Below are 15,547 nucleotides of genomic sequence, written 5' to 3'. Positions count from 1 at the left end.
GGGCGGCGGCGGGATTAGAACCCACGGCTCGGTCCGCCTCCCAAGGCCAGGCTGTTGGGCGCCTTCCCGCCACGCGCCGGCACGTGACGGGGGGCGCCAACGAGCCCGCGTGCAGGGCGGCCGCGGTCTCCCGGCAACGGGAGGCCCTCCGAGCCCCCTGCCTGCCCCCTGGGCCCCCCGGGCCTCCTCCCCCTCCCCCTCCCCGCCGATTGGCCGCCAGATCCCGCGAGATTTGGCCGGTCGGCCGAGAAATAAAAAGGGGGGGGGGGGAGGGGCCCTGAGGGGGGTGGGGCGCGAGGGCGGTCGACCGTTGGATCCTGTCAGGGCGGCGGCTGTCCGACGGGCTCCTGCCGGCTCCGTCCTCGTCCTTCGGCCTCCGGCCTCCCCCTCGGCGCTCCCCGCGGCGCCCCGGGGACCCCCCCCCTCCCGGCCCAACTTCTCCTCAGTCCGTGCTGTGCGACCGACCGATCGACCGACCGACGGAGCAGGCAGCGGCTGAGGGAACGCGGGGCCGTCGCGTCGGGCTCCCGGACCTCAGCGGCCCAGGCGGGACGCAGGTATTGACTGGGCAGCGGATCCCGCCCTCGGCCCTCGGCCTCGAGGGAAACAGGGAGACAGGAAGGGAGGGCGGCCGGCACTCGGAGATCACGGGCCTTCCTCAGGGCTGCAGCCCGCCCGCCTTCCCACCTGTCTTCCCGCCTCCTTTCCCGCCCGCCTTCCCGCCTGACTTTCCTCCTGTCTTCATGCCTGACCCGTCCCAGCCAGCCAAGGGCCTTTTTCCGCCTCCCTTCCTGTCTTCTCGCCTTCCTGCCTTCCTTCCCGCCGGCCCGGCCGAGCCCCCCGCGACCCTTCTTCTCACCTCCCTTCCCGCCCTCCTTCCCTTCCCCCCCCTTCCCGCCCTCCTTCCCTTCCCCCCCCCTTTCCCCCCTTTCCCCCCCTTCCATTCCCCCCCCCCCCGGTTTGCTACCGGCATTTCCCCCCACCTGGCCCACCTCACCTAGGGACCCCGCCCCCCCACCACCCATTTCCATTCCTCTCCTCCATACTCTAGGCTGTAACCTCGTTGTGGACAAGGAATATGGCTTTTTATTGCTGTGTTGTACTCTCCCAAGCGCTTGGTATAGGGTTCTGCATACAGTAAACGTTCAGTAAATACAGTTGAGTGAATGAATGAACGAATGGGGGCAGGGAGGAGAGAGCTGTTCTGGGCCCCTCCCCCACTCACTCAAAACCTGCCCCGCCCTTCCTCTGATCCGGGCCCCGCCCACTTCCCTGGCCCCGCCCCTTCCCCAGGCCCGGCCCCGCCCCCTGGTCTCCCTGCAGGGGCAGAGCTCTTGGGGGCCCAGGGGCAGCGATGAGGGCCCCACCATCAGCATGTTTACCCAGCCCTTACTGTGTGCACAGGGCTCTTCTACGCCGACTTCTCAACCTGTTTACGTTTACTGATCGGGCGGCCGCCCGTCATTCCCAGACATGGATACGGACAAGGGCTGGAGCTCATCTGGATCCTCAGCTGGATCACCATCCGAATTCTCATCTGAATTATCACCCATATCCTCAACCGGATCCCCACCTGGTGTCACGATGGAGGAGCTGCCATTCTATACAGTCTGTGCAGAGATAGTAAAGCCCACCAGACTGGGTGAGGCTGCGGCCCCACCCTCTACCCTCTTCCTAGGACAACCCCCTCCCCCATCCCTTCCCTTTCCAGCGGGTCGGTGCCCCCAGGCCTCCCATTATCCCCCTGACCAGGTCCCTCTCCCTTACTCCTAGCAGTTTCCCATTATGGTTGGGCTGGATTCCTGGTACCAACGTTTGCAGCCAAGAACTGTCCCCTCCCCAAGAGAAGCAGCGTTGCCTGGTGGGTAGAGCACAGGCCTGAGTGTCAGAAGGACCTGGATTCTAATTCCCGGCTCCGCCATGTGTCTACTGTGTGGACAAGTCACTTTACTTCTCTTGCCTCAGTTACCACATCTGTAAAATGGGGATTAAGACTGTGAGCCCCATGTGGGACATGGAATGTTTCCAACCTGATTCAGTTGTGTTTACCGCAGCGCAAAGAGCAGTACCTGGTCCACAGTAAGCACTTAACAGATACTGTAAAGAAAAAAAAACCCACCACTGGGATGAGGCTGGGGGCTACAGGAGCAGGTGATCTCTCAGTCTGCTTTGTGAACCTTCACCCCCGGTCCCAAACACAACACCCTTGTGATCGCCTTCTATGTCCCTAGTGCCAAAGAGGTCTTTCATATCAAAGAAAACAAAATTGGCTTTTGTGGCCAGCTCGAGGACGTTTGACAAGATCCTGAGCAGCAGGTAAGCATGACCGGCCCCCTCCCCACCGACCCACTGCAGAACCAGGCAGTATTCACCTTGTTCTTCCTTCCCACCTCCTCGCCCAGAGCCACATTTTTCTCTGAGTTCCCCAAGTGAGGACGTGTCAGCCTAGTTATGGAGAGCGGCCACATCTGGGATTGGGGGCGGGGAGGGGTGGTCAATTTTGCGGGAGGCCCCACTCCACCCACTCCCACATTTCCATGTCTGCAGAAAGGTCGAGCTGATGAGCAAGGATTTCACTAAGTTGCAGCTGCAGTTCAGGTATGATCCCCCTCTCCCCACAAATGTGTTGGTGGGGTGAGAGAAGGGAAGGGGATTGGGTGGATTTTCAGCTTCTCTGTCTCCACTGGCTCCCTTCCCTCGGCCCCTTCTTGACTCCACAGGATGTGTTTATGGAACACTCATCACCCTCAAATGGATTGCTTTCCTCCAGGCCTTAGGATCAGGGTCAACTGGCAGAGTTTAGAGGGGGTGAGTGGGCCCATCTATACCTGGCTGGGGCCTAGCTGCATGTTTAGAAGGGGGAGGGAGGGGAGGGGAGGAGTGAGGAGAAGAGTGGGGTGGTGAGTGGAGGAAAGGGAAGGGAGGAGAAGAGAGAGGAGGAAGGGAAGGGAGGGGGTGAGAGGGGAGGGAGTGGGGTGTCGCCTAGGTAGAGTTACTTGCCTGGTTCCTGATCACTGCTTTTGCCCTCCCAGGTTGGCACGGAGTCCAACTGCAGTGCTCGCCCCCTAAATATCACCCATCTGGCCCACCTCTCTGACTGGGTGGCCAACAAAATCCTGATCAGTTGGTCTCCGAATGAAAAACGGGTGAATATGGCTGGACCAGAGCCGGGGCAGGGTGGGATGGGGCACTGGGCTTTGGGGAGGTGGGGGTGGAGGGAGGTGTGTATGGGACACAGTCCTGACCAGTCTCTCCCGCCCCTTCCCTGCCCTCACCTAGGACTTTGCCGGGGCAGTGTACCTGGTGATGAAGCTTACCGTGGATGATTTACTGGAGAAATTGTGGGATGACAGCGTTCTTCCTGCAGACAACACTCGGGCCTTGAGTGAGTGATCTCTCTCCCCCTCACTTCTCAAAGATGAGCACCCCCTGTCCACAGCGCGCTGGTCCCCGAGCTTCGCTGCCCCTCACCCCCGGGCCGAGCTCACCCCCATGGTCTTCTCTCTCCATCTCTATTTCAGTTCAGGAGAAGCTGGGAGGCGATTCAGGAGAGCCTTCCACCAGCAGCCTCCACGTTTCCCTCATGTGCCCGGTGGGTGCGGGTGGTGCCCCGAGGGGCTGGAGGGGCCGGGACCCCAAGTGGACTGGAAAGGGAAGGAGAGCGGGGGTGGGAGGAGAAACGTGGGTGAGAGTCTGTCCCGAAGTGGAGGCGGGGACTCGTGGTGGGTGACCCAGTGACTCTCTTTCTTCGCCTGTCTCCAGCTGGGGCAGAGCCGTGTGACTGTGCCATGCCGGGCGCTCTCTTGCTCCCACTTGGAGATATTTGATGCGATCCAGTACCTGAAGAAAAATGAGGAGGAGGAAACATGGATGTGTCCCGTGTGTGACACCTGCGCTCCATTTTCCAAACTCGTTGTGGATCGGTATGGACACTGACAGCTCGCTGCTGACCCCTCTTGGTTTCCTCCTCCCATCCATTTCCTGTCCCCATCTCCCACCGCTTCCCCTCTGACCTCTCCCTGACCGTTCTCCCTTCAGATATTTCGTCGACATCCTCAATGGCAACACCTCTTGTGAAGAAGTTGAGATACACCAAGATGGATCCTGGTCCCCGATGCCATCTGAGAGAAATCTGATGTATTATAGCAACAGTGAGTGAGAGACTCACCCTTCCCTTCCCCTGCCTCCTGCTCGGTTCCCAGCCCCCATCCCATCGCCCGACCCCTTGGAGCTGTGGTAACATGGAGAGGGAGCTCCGACCCGTCCCACCCCCGAGCCGATACGATGGAAGTTGCAGCTCCCTGGGCTGGGCTGGGCTGGTGGAATTCAGGCCTCTCTCTCCCCCTCCACAGAGAACTCCAAGGAATTAAAAGAGGAGGTGGCTTCTTTCAGTCTGATAAAGAGCAGCAGCTCAAAGGGAGAGAGGGAATATGAGCACACTCCCAAGAGGCCGTGTCCAGCCACCAAGACAGCCATCCCGACCGTCACGACCAGCGCAGTGTGCAGCCCCGTGATCGAGCCGTCTATTTCCCTATGGGGGGATTGGGGGGTGGAGGTGAAGAAGGAGAATGAAGGAGCCACTGACCTGCATCCCTGGCTCCCAGCACCCCTTCTTCCCTCTTTGAGTGCCAGTGCCATGGAACAAGAGCTGCCAGTCACGGTTCAGAGGCCGGACCAGGCCCAGGACGTCCAGACTAAAAACCGAGGGTCACCAGACTCAGGCTCACTGATCCCCCAAGTGGCGAACTACACCCAGGGTACATGGGGGCCCCAGGGGTCTGGGTGGGTGCAAGTATCCATTCCTATGTGCTTGCCTGTCTGGGCGTTTGCATGTGTTTGTCCTCCCATCTGTGTTGTGTATTGTCTTTGTGTGTCTGGATGGATTTATTGATTGGGTGGAGGTGGATGGGGCTGGGGGCTGAGATGACCTGGATTTGACTTCATGTTTTTCCTCCTCCCCAGGAAAGAAGTCTTTGTTCAGTGACTGCTTTAAACAGGTGAGCCATGTTCTCTTCTCTCTCCTTTTCCCTTGGATCCCGTGGTTTCCCACCTTCCTGGGACCTTCCTGACCCCTCTTTCTGAATCCCACTCACCACAGGCTGCCCCACTATAGGTGGGGAAACAGAGGCAGGGGAGGAGCATGCTGGGCCCTCTGGCTCCAGGCCTCTGCAGCCAGGGGCTTTCCCTGCCCTCCCCTTCTCCCACCTTATTTTGTCAGCGCCTTCACTTGTTGCAGGCATTGGGAGCAGGGGAGTTTTGTAGTTTCAAGTGTCTGTTCTGGGGGAAGTGTGGCTGGGGGGGTGGGGGAGGAGGGGGCTGTGGGCGTGTGTGTCGAAGAGGTGGAGGAGGAACTCCCCAGCCGGGGTGGGGGGGGGGGATCCTCAGGCTCAATGCTTCTGTGTGTCATCATCCCCCACCCCCAGGGCTGGGTCTCAGCCTGTCCCCACGCTCTGCACTCTCAATCTCTCTCTCTCTCTGCAGTATCAGGACTCATCCCACTTGACCTCTCCGAAAGCCAGCCCCAGCCACTTCTCGTTCAAACTTTCTGACCAAAATCCTGAACCACATTCTCACTGGCTCCTAGTACCAATGCCCATCGAATCCACCTACCATAAATGGATCCCTCCTTTTCGCTTCGACTTCGAGGAGGAAGAGGATTCAGATATGCCCCTGGCACTGGGCAATCTCACCCCAAAGGCCCAGCTCACCCCCCCTGTAGGGCCAATGGGAGACACTGTAGGGAGGGCTGACCCCGGCACGGGGACATTTCCCCCCCAGGCCAGTCAGGCTTCTTCTAGCAGGGCAAGTTCAAGTTTGTTCTCCAGAGTGCAGCAGAGTCCGGTCCCTGAGGCGAGTAGCGCTTCATCCTCTGTAGTAAGTCAGCCTTGGTTCACCAGTGCGCATTGGACTTTGGTCAACCAGCAGGGTAAGGTTTTCTCCATGAAGCCAAAGCAGGGTTGGGCTTCGTCCACCCAAGTGAGAGGTGTTTCCTCCACCAGGGTGACTGAGGCTTTCTTCTCCAGGGCAAGAGAGGCTTCCTCTTCCAGGCCAGGCGAGGCTTCCTCCTCCAGGCCAGGCGAGGTTTCCTTCTCCGGGGCGAGGGAGGCTTCCACCTCTGGGGGGAGAGAGGCTGCTTCCTCCGGGGCAAATGAACCTTTTTTCTCCAGGATGAGAGGGGTTTCCTCCTCTCTGGTGAGTGAGGCTTCCTCCCCCAGGGCCAGGGAGGCTTTGTTCTCCAGCGGGAGAGAAGCTTCCTCCTCAAGGGCCAGTGAGGTTTTCTCCTCCAGGGCAAGTGAGGTTTCCTTCCCCGGAGTGAGGGAAGTTTCTTCCTCCAGGGCAAGTGAGGCTTTCTTCACCAGGGCGACAGAGGCTTCCTCCTCCAGGGGGAGTGAGGCTTTCTCATCCTGGACGAGAGAGGCTTTCACCTGGGCGAGTGAGACTTTCTCCTCCAGGGCAAGTGAGGCTTTCTCCTCCAGGGCGAGTGAGGCTTTCTCCTTCAGGGTGAGTGAGGCTTCCACCTCCAGGGCGAGTGAGGCTTCCACCTCCAGGGCGAGTGAGGCTTCCACCTCCAGGGCGAGTGAGGCTTCCACCTCCAGGGCGAGTGAGCCTTTCTCCTCCAGGGCGAGTGAGGCTTTCTCCTTCAGGGTGAGTGGGCCTTCCTTCTCCAGGGTGAGTGAGGCTTCCACCTCCAGGGAGAGTGAGCCTTCCTCCTCCAGGGTGAGTGAGCCTTCCTCCTCCAGGGCGAGTGAGCCTTCCTTCTCCAGGGCGAGTGAGCTTTCCTTCTCAAGGGCAAGCGAGGCTTCCTTCCCCAGGTCAAGCGAGGCTTCCTTCACCGGGGCGAGGGCGGCTTCTTCCTCCAGGGTGAGAGCAGCTTCCTCCTCCAGGGCAATTGGTGGTCAGTCCATGCAGGCAGGTGGGGCTGCCTCCGTCCTGGATAGCGATGAGTCTGAGTCCCAGGGGATTCCGTAAAGGGAGGCGGACAGAGTTTACAGACCCCCTTCCCTCCACTTGTCCCTTCTTCTCCCCCACCTCAGGTCATTAGCAAAGGGCATGTCACTCCAGGTTGAAGTTGTTCGTCTCTCTCCCCATCCCTTGCATGCTGTATCTAGGGCCTGCTTAGTAGTTTTTGTTCAGGAGGGTTGGGAGCAGGGACATGCTTGTACATGGCTGTAGTCTCTCCCTCCCTCATTCTTCTATTCCTGTTTGAAGTTGTTAGGAAAGGACCCCCACCCCTCCCCCACCCCATAAGAACAATGTTAAATCTGCATAGAATTTCACTGAGGGTAGTTACAATGTACTTCTCACCCCACTGGTGTTAAGAAATTTTCAATTAATAAAGTGTAAAATGTCCTAGAAATACAGTGGTTTACTCATCATTTGGGAGCATGGGAGTTAAAAGGGGAAATGAGGACTGAGGGGACAAGCTTCAAAGGATGTGTCTAGAACAGCGCTTAGAACAGTGCTTTGAACATAGCGCTTAATAAATGCCATTATCATTGTTATTATTATCAACTCTGTTATATTGTACACTCCCAAGCGCTTAGCACAGTGCTCTGCACACAGTAAACAATAGATGCCACTGATAGATCAATAGGCCTGAGTAGTAGTAATAATTGTGGCCTTTAACTGTTTACCAAGTACCAGTGCCTGTGTGGAGGAAGTGCACTCATAATAATAATAATAATAATAATAATGGCATTTATTAAGCTCTTACTATGTGCAAAGCACTGTTCTAAGCACTGGGGAGGTTACAAAGTGATCAGGTTGTCCCACGGGGGGGGACTCAATCTTAATCCCCATTTTACAGATGAGGTAACTGAGGAACAGAGAAGTGAAGTGACTTGCCCAAAGTCACACAGCTGACAATTGGCAGCAATTTGAATCCATGACCTCTGACTCCAAAGCCCGGGCTCTTTCCACTGTGCCACGCTGCTTCTCTATGCTTCAGACTCTCACTGTCAGTGGAGAATAGTTCAACACCTCTCTCTCTCTCTCTCTCTCTCTCTCTCTCTCTCTCTCTCTATATATATATATATATATATATACACATACACACATATGATACATGTAACCTCTCCAGCACTTAGAACAGTGCTTTACACATAGTAAGCGCTTAATAAATGCTATAATTATTATTATTATTATATAACAACTTGGAGATGATAGGATTACTTTTGTTAGTACACATTAATTTTAGACGAGATCTATTTAGGGAGGACATTCTTCCTAATACCTTAGCCAATTCCAGTTGGATTCTATTGAAACCCATTTCATCTGTTCTGAGTGGAGATGGAAAAGAGCTGGCCACTGTTCACCTAAAGCAAATCTTCAATAAATTTGAATATAAACCTAGCAGGGTTACAGGACTGCAAGGGCAGAATTGTCAGTCCATCGTATTTATCTGATATTTCAATCTGTTGCATTTATCGAGGGCTTATTATATACAGAGCACCGTACTAAGCACTTGGGAGAGTAGAAGATGACAGAATTAGCAGACACGTTCCCTGACCAAAACGATCATACAGTCGAGATTTTGCTCTAGCTCTCTCCCTTCTGCTCTCAGCTTCTTCCCCAGGTGGATTCACCTTGACTGTAGACTAGACTGTAAGCCCCTTCTGATATGAAATGTGTCTACCAATCCTGTTGTGTTGTACTCCCCCAAGCACTTAGTACAATGCTCTGCACATAGTAAACATAAAGACCATCATTGGATTGATCTTGCATCCATTTGTTTGTGCAAATGACTCATTTTCTAATTCTAACTAATTTTCAAGACTGCTCAGTACCTTCTTTCATTCACCAGTTCTTTCAAGTTTGGGAGTTAAGAATGGAACACCCCACTCTGTCAGCTCTCCCCATTCAATACCAACACTGCATCCCAAACCAGCGATATCCAGCCCCACAGCATATGAAATACTTCCCAATCTCCCTTAATCCTCCCCCTCAGAGCATAAGTTTCTCAAAGGCAGACAGCATGTCTTCACTTTGATTGTACTTTCCCAAGAACCTAGTACCTTGTTTTGCACAGAATAGGTGCTCAGGAAATTCTACTGAACAAGTGAATAAATGAATATTCCTTCTCTGATATTTGACTTTTCCTATGATGCTGATTCCCTTGGAGATGAAGCTACCAATTACCTGGAAAACGAACCATTTACCTAGGACACTGGGAGCCAAGGAAATTCCAGATTCATCTAATAAGGCTGACAACAACTTGGAATCCCCTTGGTTTAAGAACAAACCAAAAACCATGAACAAAGTGCCACATTCCCAGCCACCTCAGAAATAGCCAATCACTCACACTTGAACTAGAAAATTAGAGCCCAACACTCTGATGGCACCCTTTAATTGTGAACAGGGTATATTGAAGTGAAGAATAAGGAAGGAATTTTCTTTGCCCGTTTTTGTCTACTGACAGACTCGAATTCTTGACGAAAGACATGGGGATAAGTTTGATTTGCATTTGGAATAGTCATGGCCCTGATTTGTAATGTCGTATCATGGAGCTCCATTTAAGAAGCTAAAGAGTTTGCCCTGCTGAGCATATTGGTTTCAGGGATTGAGGTATTTTGAAGTTGGGGATTAGGCCAGTAAAATACCTGCTCTGGCAGCATCTCAATGAGCCACTGCAGTTCATTATTTTACTTGGGATGGCCTCGCTCATCTGTGTGGAGCCCAAATTGTAAGCACATCTTTGAAACAATCTAAGCCATCTAGACATCTCTCGTGTCAAAGCTTCTTTTTACATGTAAAAAGTAGATTTTGAAAAATTGGATTTAGGTAAAAGTGGATTGAGAAAAAGAGCTGGCTTTCAGAGGCCTCTTAAACAGTTACCCTAGTGAATACATCAATGGGCCTTTTAGATTTCCCGTGGCACTTTATTGTAGGTGGCCAATGCTAAGAGCACATCTGAACCACAAAGGTTAAAATGATACCCCACCCCCACCCCCAACGGAGACCCAACGAGTGAGCGGGATGAGTCTTTGGGTCTGACAGACACTGGACTTCTGTTTCCTTAAAATAGTCACTCTGGAATATCGGCAGCTAGAGGCGGTTCTTAAGCCGTCGACCTTTCCTGTCCTCCGCATCTAATTCTGTCAAACCGAATGGGGTCATTCAATTTTGAATAGGTTTGTGGAGCTTTCTTTTGAGCTCAAAGGGGATCGTTCATTCAATCTCGAAATCGGTGTGCAGAACACTATCCTAAGCATTTGGAAGAATGTAGGAGAATTGAGAGGCATGATACCTTGCCCTTAAGGAACTCACATTCTAGCAGGGGAAACTGACCCTGAAGGCAGTTACTGATAAATTATGGCCATTTAATTTGCTACCCCCCCATGCCTTGGAGCCATTTTTCGCTCTCCTTCTTCGAGCTGTAATTTTTCAAGTGTTCTGCTTGCTAAGAGTTACCCCATTTCTAATTTCTCTAGGCCAGGCTGATACATATTCCACTCATATGCTGTGGAGACCCTAGTGGTCCATTGTCACATCTCAGTTACTAGGTGCTTACTATGTGCCAAACACTGTACTAAGCACTGGGGTAGATACAAGCCAATCAGGTGGGACACAGTCCATGTTCTAACTGGGGCTCACGGTCTTAATCCCCATTTTACAGATGAGGTCACTGAGTCACAGAGAAGTGAAATGACTTGTAAAAGATCTCACAGCAGAGGAGTGGTGGAGTTGGGATTAGAACCCAGGTCTTCCAACACGCAGGCCCGGGCTCTTTCCACCAGGCCACACTGCTGAATCCAGTAGTTGCTCTGTCTACAAATGGTTTAGGAAAGTACCGCAGTTTACTGGAAAGAACCAGGGCCTGGGAGTCAGAGGACCTGAGTTCTAATCCCGGCTCCGCTCTTGTCTGCTGTTTGGCCCTGGGCAAGTCACAACTTCTCTGGACCTCAGTTTCCTTAGTTATGAAATGAGGATTCGATACGTATTCTCCCTGCTACTTAGACTGTGAGCCTGGTGTGGGACAGGGACTGTATTTGACTTAATTATCCTGTATCTAACCCAGTGCTTAGTACAATGCCTGGCACACAGTAAGCATTTAACAAATGCCATCATTGTTATCATAATTATTATTATCAGTAGTAGTAGCAGTAGTAGTATGAAAGGGTGAAATATCACTCCCTGGAGGCACAGGGACTCTTGTCATCAATCAATCAATGGTATTCATTCATTCCTTCAATCGTATTTATTAAGCACTTACCGTGTGCAGAGCACTGTACTAAGCACTTGGGAAAGTACAACATAACAATAAACAGTGACAGTCCGTGCCCACAACGAGCTCACAGTCTATTGAACACTTACTGTGTGCAGAGCACTGTACTAAGCATTGGGAGAGTACAATGCAACAGGGTTGGCAGATACAGTCCCTGCCCACAACGAGCGTACAATGTAAAAGGAGAGACCAAGCTCATAGTACAGTGCTTTGCATGTGGTAAGCACTCAATAAATATGATTAAATGAGACAGACATTAAAATAAATCATTTATAACATACTTTAAAGATAAGCATCGTGTAGGTATCCATAATTTATTTATTTTCATTCAAGTCCATCTCCTAGAGTGTAAGCTCGTTTTGGGCAGAGAGCGTATTTACCCACTCTATTGTTTTGTACTCTCCCAAGCCCTTAGTACAGTGCTCTGCACATAGTAATTGCTCAGTAAATACCATTGATGATGATGATGATGATGCTGTGGGGCTGAGGGTGGGTACCAAGGGCCCGAAGGGTACTTTCGAGGTTTTCCGTTCACAATTTTGCACTTCCATTTTACCTCCCTCCTCTCCCTCCTCCACCCTTCTCTCCTCCCCCGTCCAAAAACAAAAAAAAATGAAGTAAGGAATTTTAAAAATCCTTTGCTTTGACAAGAACCCTTGCAAAACATCATCATGGGGATTTATCTTTCTGTAATAATAATGGCATTTATTAAGCGCTTACTATGTGCAAAGCACTGTTCTAAGTGCTGGAGAGGTTACAAGATGATCAGGTTGTCCCACAGGGGGTGCTCACAGTCTTCATCCCCATTTTACGGATGAGGTAACTGAGGCACAGAGAAGTGACTTGCCCAAAGTCACACAGCTAATTGGCGGAGCCGGGATTTGAACCCATGACCTCTGATTCCAAAGCCTGTGCTCTTTCCCACTGAGCCACGCTGCTTCTGTAGAGCTGACCTTTCCACCTCACTCTAAATGGCTCTTTCTCCCACTCCTATCAGGTAAGAACAGCCATCGAAGGAGACGTAGAGTGTCAGATCTGTCACTACAAGGTCAATTAGGTCCACCTTTAACACCCCCCACCCCCCACCCCAAGATGCTCAGATCAGCCCAATTTTCTCTCCCGGATAATGATTGGATCAGAGATGAGGCCCGCTCCCCATAAACCGATTCACAGAGTGAAGAGTTGAACACACCTCATGGAGGTAATTTGGTGAAGGTTTGGAAGTACCCAAGCCATCAGTGATGATAATCAGATACAAGGCACTGTCACTCTGCCCAGAAAGGCAAGCAAGCTATTATCCATCTCTCCAATGGCAGATGCCGGGGCAAAGCAAATTAGTATTCTAGGCTGGTGGCTATGGCTTTTGGCTTGTAGACTTTTAAATTCTGTTACTAATAATCCCCATGCATCCGCACACGCTGACAGCTATGCTACAACACTTTAATCGCCATTGGCCACAAGCCTAATAAAGGTTAGTAATAAAATAACATTCTGGAAGGGCTCCATTTTTCACTGGCGTCTATCAAACCCTATGAACTCTAATGCCCGCTCTGTCTATTTAGTCATGGCTCAGAGCTAGTATTAAAAATAGCTAGAAACACTTGTTCTGCAGGGTGTGGGGAATATTGCAAATTACATCATAGCATTGGCTTAGTCCAAACTAATCCTATCTTCCACTGACCTTTGCAAAATCAGTTCTGGGTTCTCAGAGAGCCTCATTTCCATTCCTATCTTTTGTCAAATTCCCCTGTCATTGGAGCATTAGTGGCCGTCTGGACCATTACAGTTTAGGTGGGCTGGTGTGTGCCCAAGAGAAAATCTACTTCTCATTCCACTCCCGTGTGCTGCCTCATTTTCATCTCGACATTGTATTCCTCAGACACCGTCAAAAACTTTCCCTTTCGTAAAACAATGAATGCATTCGCTCTTGCTGGTACTTTTCCAGCTCAGAGTAGGGGATTTTCAGTTTTCTTTTTCCCTCTACATTGAAAAAATGAACCCACTGCCTCCATTTAGAATAAGACAGACATCAAATTACCGCAAAGTCAAACTTGAGCAGAATAAATAATACATCTGGAATTTACACACTTGGGCTGGGTTAGGGTTGGGAGGTCATGACAACGTTTTGATAGCCTGGGATATGACCCTGGGACTACATTAGAGTGGAAGCTCCTTGAAGACACGGAATCTGTGTTCTGCTTGTGATGTACTCTCCCAAGATCGTAATGCAGTGCTCGATATATACCACTGATTGACTGATTGCACGGGGAAAAAGCAATAACTGTTTGAACATATAATACCCTTATATAATCCACTTAATGGAGTGGCTTAATAGAAGTGGCTTTGTTTTCAGTCCAAAGAAGGGATTTGTGACTAGTGCTTCTTAATGCACTAGCAAGTAATTGTTGAAGGCATTTGATTAAAGATAGGTAAGACAAGAGCACATGTATGGGGTATTGCCCACTTCCCGAGTGGAACAACTGATTGGCAGCTGTAGTAGAAGCGGTAGTAGTAATAGTAGCAGTAATAGTAGTATTAGCAACAGTAGTAGCAGTATTATTATTATTATTATTATTATTATTATTATTAGCAGTAGCAGTAGTAGTAGCAGTAGCACTAGTATTAGTAGCAGTAGTGGTGGTAACAATAATACTAGTAGTAGTAGTAGCAATAATAATAAAATGATGGCATTTGTTAAGCACTTACTATGTGCAAAGCACTGTTGTAAGTGCTTGGGGGGACACAAGGGAATCAGGTTGTCCCACGTGGGGCTCACAGTCTTAATCCCCATTTTACAGATTAGGTAATTGAGGCTCAGAGAAGTTAAGTTACTTGCCCAAAATCACACAGCTGACAAGTGGCAGAGCAGGGATTAGAACCCATGACCTCTGACTCCCAAGTTTGGGCTCTTTCCACTCAGCCACGCTGCTTCTCGGTAACAGCAGTAGTATTAATAGTAGTATCTGTACTAGTAATAGTAGCAGTAATAGTAGTATTAGCAGCAGTAGTGGCAGTATCAATCAATCAATCAATCACTCATATTTATTGAGTGCTTACTGTGTGCAGAGCACTGTACTAAGCGCTTGGGAAGTACAAGTTGGCAACATATAGATACACTCCCTACCCAACAGTGGGCTCACAGTCTAGAGGGGGAGACAGAGAACAAAACCAAACATATTAACAAAATAAAATAAATAGAATAGATATGTACAAGTAAAATAAATAAATAAATAGAGTAATAAGTATGTACAAACATATATATATATATATATATATATATATATATATATATATACAGGTGCTGTGGAGAAGGGAAAGAGGTAAGACGGGGGATGGTGGGGGGCGAGGGGGAGAGGAAGGGGGGGACTCAGTCTGGAGGAGGTGAGCTCTCAGTAGGGCCTTGAAGGGAGGAAGAGAGCTAGCTTGGCAGATGTGCGGAGGGAGGGCATTCCAGGCCAGGGGGATGACGTGGGCTGGGGGTCAACGGCAGGACAGGCAAGAACGAGGCATGGTGAGGAGATGAGCGACAGAGGAGCGGAGGGTGCGGGCTGGGCTGTAGAAAGAGAGAAGGGAGGTGAGGTAGGAGGGGGCAAGGTGATGGACAGCCTTGAAGCCGAGGGTGAGGAGTTTCTGCCTGATGTGCAGATTGATTGGTAGCCACTGGAGATTTTTGAGGAGGGGAGTAACATGCCCAGAGCGTTTCGGGACAAAGACAATCCGGGCAGCAGCATGAAGTATGGATTGAAGTGGGGAGAGACACGAGGATGGGAGATCAGAGAGAAGGCTGATGCAGTAGTCCAGATGGGATAGGATGAGAGCTTGAATGAGCAGGGTAGCGGTTTGGATGGAGAGGAAAGGGCGGATCTTGGCAATGTTGTAGAGCTGAGACCGGCAGGTTTTGGTGATGGCTTGAATGTGAGGGGTGCATGAGAGAGCGGAGTTGAGGATGACACCAAGTTTGCGGGCTTGTGAGACGGGAAGAATGGTAGTGCCGTCAACAGTGATGGGAAAGTCAGGGAGAGGGCAGGGTTTGGGAGGGAAGACAAGGAGTTCAGTCTTCGACATGTTGAGTTTTAGGTGGTGGGAAGACATCCAGATGGAGATGTCCTGAAGGCAGGAGGAGATGCAAGCCTGGATGGGGAGGGGGAGAGAGCAGAGGCAGAGATGTAGATTTGGGTGTCATCAGTGTAGAGATGATAGTTGAAGCCATGGGAGCGAATGAGGTCACCAAGGGAGTGAGTGTAGATCGAGAACAGAAGGGGACCAAGCACTGAACCTTGGTGAACCCCCACAGTAAGAGGATGGGAGGGGGAGGAGGAGCCT

At 51.1% G+C, this 15,547-nt stretch overlaps 1 protein-coding gene across 1 annotated transcript; it reads left to right on the top strand.

Annotated features, from left to right (window-relative positions):
- The first annotated feature begins 415 nt into the window (after positions 1-415).
- On the top strand, positions 416-7,335 carry LOC119919554. Its single transcript, XM_038740057.1, has 13 exons — positions 416-557; positions 1,405-1,642; positions 2,232-2,316; positions 2,548-2,598; positions 2,721-2,808; positions 3,033-3,146; positions 3,280-3,385; positions 3,522-3,592; positions 3,763-3,923; positions 4,039-4,151; positions 4,353-4,757; positions 4,963-4,997; positions 5,482-7,335. Exons 2-13 carry the CDS (start codon positions 1,474-1,476, stop codon positions 6,967-6,969), a joined length of 2,886 nt encoding a protein of 961 aa, XP_038595985.1. The 5' UTR covers positions 416-557; positions 1,405-1,473; the 3' UTR covers positions 6,970-7,335.
- Positions 7,336-15,547: the final 8,212 nt, after the last annotated feature.

The sequence above is a fragment of the Tachyglossus aculeatus genome, chromosome X1 (assembly GCF_015852505.1).
Source record: "Tachyglossus aculeatus isolate mTacAcu1 chromosome X1, mTacAcu1.pri, whole genome shotgun sequence".
Taxonomy (NCBI): Eukaryota; Metazoa; Chordata; class Mammalia; order Monotremata; family Tachyglossidae; genus Tachyglossus; species Tachyglossus aculeatus.
This window is presented reverse-complemented; position numbering and strand designations above follow the sequence as displayed.

Coding starts and splice junctions, on each gene's coding strand:
- LOC119919554 (XM_038740057.1), top strand. CDS start 1,474: ATGGATACGGACAAGGGCTGGAGCTCATCTGGATCCTCAGCTGGATCA. Junction 3,924..4,038: donor TCCAAACTCGTTGTGGATCG/GTATGGACACTG, acceptor TTCTCCCTTCAG/ATATTTCGTCGACATCCTCA. Junction 4,998..5,481: donor TCAGTGACTGCTTTAAACAG/GTGAGCCATGTT, acceptor CTCTCTCTGCAG/TATCAGGACTCATCCCACTT.